The following is a 12,467-nucleotide window of genomic DNA, read 5'->3' as shown; positions in this document are numbered from 1 at the left end:
GGCGGTTAACACAGCCACATCAACGTTCTGAGAACAAGGGTTCAATCCCAGGATCTGACCGAACATTGCTGCCATCACTTCAGTCTAGGGCTGCAGCTATCGAATATTTTAGTAATCGAGTAATCGACTGAAAATTCTATCGATTAATCGAGTAATCGGATAAAACAAATATATTTTTAGGTGAAGAGCAATTATAAATATACATGAGAAAACAAGACATTTCATCTAATCTTGAACCATTTTCAGTCAATCAATGTCTTTATTTTCGATGTATATTGTTGAAAACAGCCAACAATTGCATCTCAGATGTAACTAGAATTAAAAAAAAAAAAAAAAGACTAATTGACTGCTTTCACTCAAAAAACCTTTAGATCTTATTTAAAAAAAAATATATATATATATATATATATATATATATCTTACCTAAAAATGCCGTTACGCTTGATAACACACATCACTTAAAAGTTAGGATTTTTTTCCCACGTGTTTCAATTGAATTTCTCTTTGTGTCAAGCCATTTTTAAGTTCTAGTTAAGTTTTAAGTTAGTCTAAACTGTAAGTCCTGATAGGATTTTGTGTTTTTGCAGTGTTCAAAATAAATGTATGATACAGGCTGTATTGGAGCACATTAGGGACCAGTGCTACTTGGTGTTTTATCCAGCAATGACTACTGAGCTAAAATTGATAGTTAGCATGATTAAGTTTTTATTTTACACCCTCATCACTCCACAATGCTATGTTATGTTAAAGCCTGTATGTAAGACACGTTAGCCACGCATCGACAGTGGTCATAATTAATAGAAACCTAGCCCTCCACAGGGCTAACGTTACGTGAGCTAGTAGCGACAGTAACGTTAATCTTATTTATTAGCGTTTAGCGCTTTTTATTAGCGTTTAGCACTGTACTGCTTTAAGATGGCGGCTTTTTACTAACGCTGCCCAGACGCGGCCGAGTCTGTCATTTCGCATCTAGTTCAACATACATGTGATCTCTATGAGACGCTACCTGTACCAACGTAGCATCGTGCGGGCTAGTATTAAGCAACGTCGGCGTCGTTTGTGGCGGCTGTCGGCTGCAGTAAGTTTTTTTTCCCCTTCTTCCTCTCCGCACGTGACAGCGCGTTGCCCCGCATTAAAAGTAGTCCGAGCAAAACGTGATGCTTAGAGCTGTCAAAATAAACGATTACTCGAGGTGAATAAAATTACTCGGATCAGTTTTTAAACTCGAGTTACTCGAGTTGCTCGAGTACTCGTTTCAGGTCTACTTCAGTAATACACTCTTTTATTATTTCTCCATCAGAGAACAGCTTTTTATGTTTGGCCAACACCCATTACACTCTAAGTGAGCACTCCATTGTGTTGTTGTTGTGTCATAGATTTAATAATAACCTTGATTGACTCTTCCCATAGCAAAGCAAAATTGAAGATGAGGTCTTGTTCATGTCTCATTTACATCTCTGAGAAAGTAATCAGCAATAATCGAGACCAGAGTGGTTTTCTCATTTTTCTCAAATTTGTCTCATGAGAAGTAAGTCTCATAGTGAGCATTACATGAGAAGGTCTTGAGAATAGTTCTACTGGCACGATTTTCCAAAAAAGTCTTACAGTTGTCTCCTTTCAAAATCTCACCAAGAGACTATAAGTATTTGTGTCAATCTCAAATGCGTCTCAATTTTATCTCCTTACTTGGAGTCACGATCTCAGTAATGTCTCAGTAAAAGATATGGATGAAAAAAGTATTTTATTTCTTCAACTTGCCTCAAAGCTGCCTCTTTTACTGATCTCGTGGAGCAACCTTATACTGTGCCAGTCACAAATATTTCTCAATTTGATCTCCTTCCAGTCTGCAATTGCACATTTTGGGTTTTTAAGATCCTTTCATTGTAAGAAAGAGTAGTGTCTGTTCTGACATGTCCAATCACATCTTAATTCGTCTCATGCCAAAATCCGAGAAAATATTATAATTGGTAAAATAATTAAATAACATCTGGTTCATTTGCATCATCTTGTTCATTGTAAAAATTAGAGATGTGACCGAAAATTCGGCACCGAGAACTCCCGGCCGCTACAAATGCATTATCGTTTTTTTGTTTCGAAGACCAATAGTTTACCACAAAATACTGTGAAGAACCTTAGTCCTCTTGTTTGATGATGTAATCAAAACAGGCAAAATGCTGGCTGACGATGTCTCACTAAAACTACTTGCTCACAGGCAACATGTCTGCGATTTGGAAGTTTTTTTTTTACATTTCAAAGAAATATATAAATTATTAAATGAACCAAAACATAATACATTTTTCTTCATCGGTGCTACATGCTCTCTGAAGTTGCTTTCAACTGATGTGCGCCGTCACATCGAGCACGATGCATCTGAGCCCCTGCATGGCTCAGTGGTAGAGAAGTTGTTCCCCAACCCAGAGGTTGAGAGTTCAACTCTCTGTCCTGATGAATTCATCTAAGTATCCTTGAGCAAGACACTGAACCACAAGTTGTTGTGTCACCACTCACCAGCAGATAGATGAGAATATAGTATCAAAGTGCTTTGAGTGCCTGAAAGATATTGTACAAGTATAGCTCCATTTCTAATTTAGAGAATTTCTCTTCTCAAATATCGCTCAAATATGGTTTTCTCAAATCATTCTCCTTTGTCTCAATGATGTCTTTGCTCATTTTGACTCATCACTAAGGGTACCCATAGGAGCACAAACTCAGAAACAAGCAGAGTATGAGATAAATTTGAGATGATCAAATTCGTCTGACGAGGCGAGATTAAGCAACAGATGGGTAGCAAATTTTTGCTATGGGTTGATATGACTGCTTCAACCTGTTAATTTCTTGCCTTCTCAATTCTGATTGAGGAGGAAACTTCAAAAGAGTTGTGCTCTTTAACATAATGGCGTTTCACATTTTTATTTTTAACAGTGCAATTGTCTTTAAGCATATTAAAAAAAAACATGTTCACTCCCAGATTTCAGAAAAAAGAAATATGGCAGAAAACACAAACAAGACTGAAAAAGCAGTTTCTGCTCTTGCAGTCATCTTTAACATAAACTGATGCATTTTAATCCAAAAGAACTGTTGTGTTTGATAGAACAATATGTGAAATATATGAAATATATATGAAATAGATATATAATATATGAAAACCCCCGTTTAGAGATCTCGAGCAACCACTTTTGTTTCAACCCAGCCATAAAAAGAAGGTAAGTAATTATATTTATTATTCAAAATGTCTGTCATTTTTAGCTTAAATTCATTAATTGATGTCTAATATTCCGTTAAAAAAACTACTTAAAAAAAGTATTCATTCAAATATTTTAAACTTTTAAACAAATTACGTCACAGTGAAAAATAAATGGTGTCTGTAAAAAAGTCACAGATATCTACTTCATAACTATCGCTTAATTGTATTTTATTGTTACTGTCCCCGATAAGTTATATGATAAATAATCGATCCAAACAAAGAAAAATTGCATTAAAAAAAAAAAAAAAAACGTTAGAAAATCTTGACCACTTCTTGATGTCTGTGATTTCCACATCACGACCCTTGTTATATTACCATGTTTCACCCATAAAATCCCCCCAAAATCTGGCTGTGGCCATTCACAGCTGTCTTGACACTCAGTGAAACATGGTACATGGAGTTTTTATCATAACAAGGTAATTATGCACTAATATCTTGTTAAAATCATGGTGTCCTTCATTATGCTCTGTCATGCTCTCACCTCCAGTTAGGGTTTTGCTGTTTAAATTTTTTTTTTTAAATGCCATCCTGTTCAAATGTTTTCTTCCCTCAGAAAATTGAGATTTTAAGCTTTCCAATGATGTATCACACGTGCATATCGGAACATTTTGAAATTTGGCCAAATTGGGGGTCTCAGAGCGGAACTTCAAGTCACCTGACTGTTTTCCGTCATATTTTATATACAATCTGTATATCATGCTTGGGAATTCCATACTGAGTCAATTACTGGATATGACTCTTGGATAACTAGAAGTGTATATCCGTGCATATCCAAGGACCAAATATATTTTTTGCCTATGCTGTGTTTTAGTGCTCTTGTTTGTGGAAGTCTCTGCAAGAATGTTTGGCAAACATGTGCTCAAAGAAAATTGTGCCCACAAATAGAGAAGTACCCTGAAAGTCAGGTGTTGCAATCTTGTTCCAACCACTGACGGTTATGCAAATATTACTAGCAGGGCAATAGTACCAAGTTCTGGGCCCCATATGTCAGTTGGCCCTTATCCTGTATATTTATTATTATATACACAGGATATATAGTATATGATATTGCAGTCGCTGCTGGCGGACGAAACCATTTTATGCTTCCAAGAGCCCCCCCAGAATGGAGGCTGTGATTTAAAGAAAGGTAGTTTTCTCAGTTTGTCATCAATATACCGACATTTTTCAAATTTAAATATGATGAAAAAGTTAATTAACTAAATAGCAAACATTTCCATGACAATTTAATTTATTGTAAAAATAATAAACTTCATTGATATTCCTTTTTTTTTGGGGGGGGGGCGGTCTGTATTTGAAATAAATGACTCTATATGATTAAGACAGGTTCTATATTCTGTAATGCTTGAAAGATCTATCAAAGCAAAGATTAAAGTCTCATATTTCATCAGAAAAAACAAATTGTTTCTACTATTTTCATATTTCAGTTACCATATTTTTCGGACTAGTCGCAGTTTTTTTCATAGCTTGGCTGGGGGTGCGACTTATAGTCTGGAGTGTCTTATGTGTGAAATTGTTAACACATTATTATATCATTTCACATGTTATTTTGTTGTTTTGGAGTGACACTGATGGTTTGGTAAACTTGTTAGCATGTTCTTTATGCTATAATTATCTGAATAACTCTTAATAGCTATGTTACGTTAATTTACCGGCCACATTCGCAGTTCGTTGTTCATGCGTCATGTAACATTATCATACTGTACACTTATTCAACATGTTGTTCTCGACTGTATTTTGTATTTTAAATTGCCTTTCAAGATGACATATCTGTTCTATGTGTTGGATTTTATCAGGTAAATTTCCCCCCAAAATACGACTTATACTCCGGTGCGACTTATGCCCAACGAAGAGGAAAATAACATGTATTTTATGGCTGGTGTGACTTATACTCAGGTGCGACTTGTAGTCCGAAAAATACGGGTAAGTGCAGTAGAACAATGAGGAGGTATTCAGAAAAGCTTGATTTCGGGCAAAATTCTGAAAAAAATGTGCTTTTGGAAATAGGTGGACATAATATAAACATGTTACGAGATCAGGTGTGTTGCCATACAAGCACCAGAGCTGGATACTTCCTCATGGCAGACCAAGCCTGTCACTGGCAGGAACCTCCAAATATTTCACAAACTATTGCTTTTTGAGTAACAACTGTCACAGCGATAATGCAATTTTCTTGACGAATATTTCAAGTGTACAAGTAAAAATTAAAGTCCATTTTGGTACAATAATCCCGTTGAAAAATTTATTATTAAACTCTGAATTCTTTTAATGTTTTGACGAATGAAAAAAATAAAAAATAAAATGTCATCGCAACATACACCAGCAACTCACAACGTAATATCCACTGACACCAGTGAGAGCTTTATCATATCACTGGAAAGGAAATAACCAAGATATTTACTGTTGTGTTTGTGATTTTTTTTGCATTAGTGTAGAAATGTCACTCAACAAAATGAAAACTGTTAAAGGTTTGTATTATCTAAATAATTTAGAGAGGATAGTTCCACACCAGCATAACCTACATCCCCAATACTTAGGATCAGAGGTGAGAAGAGACGCCAAACATTTTACTCAAATAAGAGCACGCGTTACACTCAGAATCAGGGCTGTCAACAGACTTGCGGGGGGCCGGGGGCAAGAGACCCTTATAGGCCCCCCCCCCACACCACCCCACCCCTGCCACCGGCTTGTCACGACAACATACACAGTACTTTTAACGCTTTGCAAGCAATGAAAGTGTAAATTTTGTAATTATTAAATTTGAGATGGACAGTTAAATATAACAGACCGTAATGTGATGTGACACAATATAAACAATTTCCATCTATTGCCCCACGTAGAGTACAATACAGTACAACTGAGAGTGCTATGACTGCCTGCTAAGCAACAAAACAGTATAACTAAACATCCTGCAACTGCCCCCTCCACATCCCTGGGGTTATCAATCCCTCAAACAGTGATGAGCCCAGATTTTTTTGACAGCAAAATCATTTACAACATAAGTGAAATCCAGTTTTTGAGCAAGCTCACGCTCAATGGAGAGCATGGCTAGGTTGTTAAGCCTGCCCTGTGATATGGTGGAGCCTAGGTAGTTTTTTATTATTTTCATTTTGCTGTAGGCTTGCTTTCCTCCAGCTACAGTCACTGGCAGCTCAATATGATACAAGCGGCCGGTGACAGACTTGAATCGGGCTTTTGGTCACGGTCACGGGGAATGTACATAGTGTAGCCTTGAGTCAAACCATTCTCTGCTAAGAAAGGGGGGGGGGGGGGGGGTTATGTGCAAAAAAAGGAAAAAAATATATATTTGAAATATTTAATATGTTAAAGTTTTTAAGTATATGTTGAGTAGAACATACGGAGCCCCCCGGGTGCCACGGTAGAAAAAATAAAAAAATCATAGCTAATCTGTACCCACAGTTTACTAATCTGTACCCACAGATTACTAAACTGTACCCACAGTTTAGCAATCTGTACCCACAGTTTACTAATCTGTACCCAATGTTTACTAAACTGTACCCACAGATTACTAAACTGTACCCACAGTTTAGCAATCTGTACCTGTAGTAAACTGTGGGTACAGATTAGCTATGATTTTTTATTTTTTCTATCCTGGCACCCGGGGGGCTCCGTAAGAACATAATATTTAATCAGACAATGATTTAAATAAAAAAGAAATATGTGAATTTAAAGTAAAATAAATTAAGGGTCACTTAGGGGCCCCTATGTTCCTGAGGCCCGGACAACATACCCGGTTGCGGTCATCCTCCGTTCGCCAGTCTTCATAAATTAAGGTGACAATTCTTATTGTGGTAACATCGACAAAGAAATCACCAGCTTCGTCAGGTTTCTAATCATTTATTCCATCAACTTCGGCAACACTGAAGCCAGCATCAAAACAGGAAGTAAAATAGAACAGCGCTCTCTTGCTCAGCGTCATGTCAGCCCCACGGTGTGTTCAGGTACAGTAAAAGAAGTCCAACACATTAGAACCCGATTCGCTACATTATTACATGTATTATTATTATTATTATTATTATTGTTATTGCTATTATTATTATAATGATTTTCATTCATAGTCTATTTGTTTTGCTCTTTGTAATTGCTATTTGCAATAGTAACAGGAGTATTTTTTAAGGATTTAGTGTAGGTGTCAGGAACGCGGGCAGGCAGGTTGTATGGACCCAAATGCAGGGAAACAAAAAATGCAGCGAGGCAGGTGGCAGTGAACTCAAAAAAAACTTTTTAATGATAACTAACAAAATCACAAAGTACAAACAAAAGGGCTAGGGCTCAAAAGGCAATGTTCAAACAAAACTTACTTAAGCGAAGGGACGGGTACACGAGGACTTGGACGGGGCTTGACTTGAACGTTGACGTAGACACGGACATTGACAATGACGCAACAAGGAGTGACAAGAAACTGGGTCATTATATACACATACGCAGACAAGGGGTAACGAGACGAGGAACAGCTGGGTAACACAGGTGGATGCAGATTGCAGGATATACTGGGAGAACACACACAGGTGAGAGCAATGGGCAATCACAGGGACAAGTCACACTAGGAGAAAACAAACACAAAACCTAACAGTAGGTTTTTGGGGTGTGGAACAAATTAATGGAATTATAATGTATTCTTATGGGAAAATCCTGCTCGACGTACAACCATTTCGACTTACAAACAAGGTCGTGGAACGAATTAACTTCGTATATAGAGGTACCACTGTATGTGGATCAATATTTGTTAATCATGGCATGACATTCCCTGTCGCGCAGCACCATTGAGTGGATGTATAACGCAACTCCAACCACTACTGCTACTACTACTGCGCCTAATAATGTGGTGCGCCCGATATATGAAAAGTTTTAAAATAGGCCATTCATTGAAGGTGCGCCTTATACTCCGATGCGCCTTATAGTGTGGAAAAATTTTCCACATCATTTTCAAAATATGGTATCTATCTATCTATCTATCTATCTATCTATCTATCTATCTATCTATCTATCTATCTATCTATCTATCTATCTATCTATCTATCTATCTATCTATCTATCTATCTATCTATCTATCTATCTATCTATCTATCTATCTATCTATCATGCTTAAAAAACTGTTAACACATATTAAATAAAACAATAAATTCTTTATTAACAGTTTACTAATGATCTATTATCTAGTTATAAAAGATAGTTATTTCAAAGTGTTAACGATTTTCTTTAAAAGGGGTCAGATTTGCTAAGTCTCTACTATATTGTGCAGTTGATGATGATATCCCTAATTGATGCGTGTTGCCTCAAGTGATCAAATAGTGATAAAAGGACAAGTAGAGAAGTTCAATTGACAGTAAATGAAGCCAATTTAGGAATTCGCACAGGCATCCAAATTGCCCAAAAACCTATGTGCTAGGTTGCCATTAAAAGAATACTATTCATAATCTTTAGGTAAATACTGGATGTTATCTATTTTCAAAGTTTTTTGCCCCTTGTGATTGGATAGGGCTTAAAATCTGAAGATGGATGTAATCATTAAAAGTTATGTACTGTAATTAGTGCTTTCTGGACCATTCTTGTGAGAGCCACACCATATTTGGAGAAGAAAAAGGGTCTTTCTCATTCTGTATATAAGGTAAACTCCTTCTGTTGGCACTTTCATTGTCCGCTATTCTATCAGCAGTCATGATTTTCCACATAGCGGCTTTGAGCTTCCTCTTTTTTCCTGTTCACGGTTTCATCTTAAAGGTAATTGTTTGAGCTTTTCTTTTCTAATGCTTTATTATTTCAACAATGTTGCCTCCATAGTTGCAGTTAAGTATCTCTGGAATTGATGGTTGATTTATTGAACGTGCCTTCACCTTCTATGTTTCAACATCAACTAATAACTGAAAATAAATTTTAATTATAGCTGTATGACTTTTATTTTAGGACAATAGTGTTATTTTCTTAGACGTACATCATTTTGTGACCTGCTAAAATTTTTTCAGATGCATTGTTCAGGGTGACCCCAAATATGGGAACTTTTTGGCAAACGAAATCATATAATATAATTAAGTATTTATTCAGAGTAATCGAAACCTTAAAACACGTCATCTAAAAAACAATTATGGATTTTTTTTGTGCCAAAATGATGTCCTTTAAAAGGTGAATGAGAATTTTTGAAGTGTGGACATGAGCAAGTCGCAGCACTGCAAAGTGACCTTGAGCAAGAAAACACTCAATTTTAATAACCATAGTGAATTTAAGATTAAATTCAGAGTATCCCAGCTGAGATGTCGCTGCGATCAATAAGTATTTCAAGAATGCATCTGTACAGGAAGTTGTAATAAAAAAAAAAACATTTTTTTTTAAAATCCATAATTCTTTCTGAAATGGCATGTTGTAAGGTTTCAATTATTATGAATGAACAATTTTTCTTCTGTTACTCTTGGTTTTTGTTCCTACTGATCGAGCACAGACCGTTTAATAAGTCTGTCCAATCAATCAATTTATTGCACGGTAAATAAAATGTGGGCGGTAATTTTTCCGGCTGCAATTTATTGCTGTGTGCTGCGTGCTTTCAGCACATGTGTATGTTGATTACATATGAGACTCCAGTTTGTATCATCATTGGTCATCAACACGCCAAAGAATTAAAGATCAGACATACTAAATAAGGAAACACATCTACGTTAAACATTGCAAAACGTTAGTGTTGCTACATTGAGGCTAATGGAAAAAAAGACAATGTACTAACCACTTTAGCCTGCTATAAAACATTGGCAGTCTTCTCCAAAATGCAAAACGGCGGTTAAATGGTGACACTTCAAACAAGAAAACTCGCGGGTTAACAGCATTTGCAAATGATGCGAAAAAAGAATCTGACACCAAATGCATGACGAAAACAGAAGTGCATTTTTTTTAAGGGAGTGTAAAGCTTACGGTTAGTGGCTTAGCGAACATACTTTTCAAAATAAAAGCACCTAATGTTTGATACGTAAGTAAAATATTTCTGGAGTTAATCTCACATCGGATTCTACACTAACAATAGCTTTAGAATGACACCTATTATGAAAAATCTGATTGGCAACCAATATTTTTCACTTCAAATTTGCTGACCTGTGCCCTTTGCAGGACAAGATGACATTTTGGATCAAATAAACGGGACTAATTGGCAGAGAACAAAAATGGCATTGAGTTTCTTACCTATTTCATATTCTGCACTTAGCTAGTTTCAAATGACTCGTTATGCATTGTGTGTGTGTTTTTTCCCGATATTTATTATATTTAATATAGTTTGTGTTAAGAATAGCCATTTATTGCTTTTGAATGGGGGATTTATTAGGAAGTATTGTCACTACAGTAGTGGTTGAATAGGTTAAAAAAATATTGACAATAATATTGCATATCGGCAATAATTTATAAGACAACATATCACCTACTAACCTACATATTACCTTCGGTTTAATCAATGAGGTTTCTGCTAAAACAAGCAGGACCTGACTACGATCAACTCATTACACACAAATGTGTCATCCTGTTTTGTTGGATGGAAATCCAGCACTCACTGCGGCTCGATGTGGAATACTTTGGGGCAGAGGTTGCGCTAGACATTTTCGTTGTCTGTCATTTTGACTGACAGGGTCATAAAAATCCAGTCATAATCTATTTTTACCAGTCACTTAAATTTTTAAAATGATAATGATGACATATTCAATAGTATTTAGTTTTCATTCATTTTTAATTAATATTGTAACGCTTGCTTGGCGGCGAAAAATTAGACACGGAAGTTGTATTTTTCTCCCTCTTTTTACTCTGCATACCGCCAACAACACCAACAAAACAACTCCACTCCCAAAGAAAAAGAGGCAACTATATAGACCCCAATCACCAACGTCACACAATGATCTTAATTGTGGTTGTCAGCCCAAAATCTTCTAAATATATATTAAATGCATCTTACCAGATATAAAATGACTACTACATAGTCTGTGGATCGTTTGGTGCCCAGATTTCTTGTCGAATTACAGCAGTCCATCTCGCTCTCCTCTTCAGGTCTCTCAGAATACGGTAGAACTTCAAGTCTCTCCGTCTATCTTCCCTGTTACTGCAACCAACCGCCACACACGCCTTCGCCATTTTGATTATTAATGTTAACGAGCAGAAAAACACGCCGTAATAGGAGGCATGTACGTAGCGGTAATGTGTAAACACGACGAGCTGATGGACAATATGGCTGCTCCAGTCAGGGGGCGGAGTTGTGATGTCATGTGATTGGGGTCTATAGACAAGTTTCCTGAGCGAAATACGGGCGCCGCCATCTTGGAAAATGTCTGCTTCGCACTTCCGGTCCGGTCGAGTAGCAGTGTATTAGCAGTGTATTGACGACGATAAAACTACGAAATCAAGCCAGAGAAACCCATGGAATCTTCAAAAATTGATTCAGCACAACCTAGATGACACGTAGATGAGATTGGATGGCAGTTCGTGTCACTTCGTTGATCATTCGTGGACAAAATTATTAACAACGGTCAGCCTGTGTTAACGTGAGGAATGGATTGATACTATGGCCATTGGTGACCAAAATGTGGTGAAATTACAAGTTATATTACATTTGCCGACTGCAGAAGGGCTGACATGGATTGTTTTGTTACAAGGAAATGCTACAAGGTTATGTACATATGATGTAAACACAAATAGTATGTCATTCTTTTTTTTTATTGCAGGCATTGATCGCAATAAAACATTTAGACATGATTCAATTTCTTGTTTTATTTAAAACGATTGGTGCACTCCAAAACAGGTCAATAAATCACATTTATAAAAGTATTGCAAAAATAGCATACGAGAATGTGATATCAGACCGCAGAGCTCCGGAGCCTCGTGAACAAATAGCGACATCACGGAGGCCCTCGGCGGCATTTAGATGTGCTTTTTTCCTGTCCTCGGTAATTCCAGCTCCAATAGCATATATTTAAAGACGCTACCGTTCACAAGTTTATAGCTGGCTCACGGCGATCTCGGCGAACCACCGTCTGTCACAATTCCTGCCTCTCTCGGCCTCTCCCGGGAGTCGAGCTGTCATCATCATTGTGGAACGCAAACTATATATGTTCGATATATGTCCATCAACGTACAAGTCAAGTTGTCTTCTCTTTTATAACAGCATTTCCCAGCTGTAAACAAACGAATAAAAACTTGTAACACTTGGATTTATGCGGTGCATTCAAACACGGTTAGCAACAGGCGG

The 12,467-nt window shown here is 36.9% G+C and overlaps 1 protein-coding gene across 1 annotated transcript in view; it reads left to right on the top strand.

Annotated features, from left to right (window-relative positions):
• Positions 1 to 8,889: 8,889 nt before the first annotated feature.
• Positions 8,890 to 12,467, top strand: part of LOC130918376 (low choriolytic enzyme-like) — a 31,038-nt gene continuing 27,460 nt past the window's right edge. The window contains exon 1 of the mRNA XM_057840062.1: positions 8,890 to 8,983. Coding sequence (XP_057696045.1) covers positions 8,921 to 8,983 — 63 coding nt within the window. The 5' untranslated portion in view covers positions 8,890 to 8,920. The remainder of the gene's footprint in view (positions 8,984 to 12,467) is intronic.

The sequence above is a fragment of the Corythoichthys intestinalis genome, chromosome 1 (genome assembly GCF_030265065.1).
Source record: "Corythoichthys intestinalis isolate RoL2023-P3 chromosome 1, ASM3026506v1, whole genome shotgun sequence".
Taxonomy (NCBI): Eukaryota; Metazoa; Chordata; class Actinopteri; order Syngnathiformes; family Syngnathidae; genus Corythoichthys; species Corythoichthys intestinalis.
Note: the sequence above shows the minus strand (reverse complement) of the source record. Positions and strands in the feature narration are given on the sequence as shown.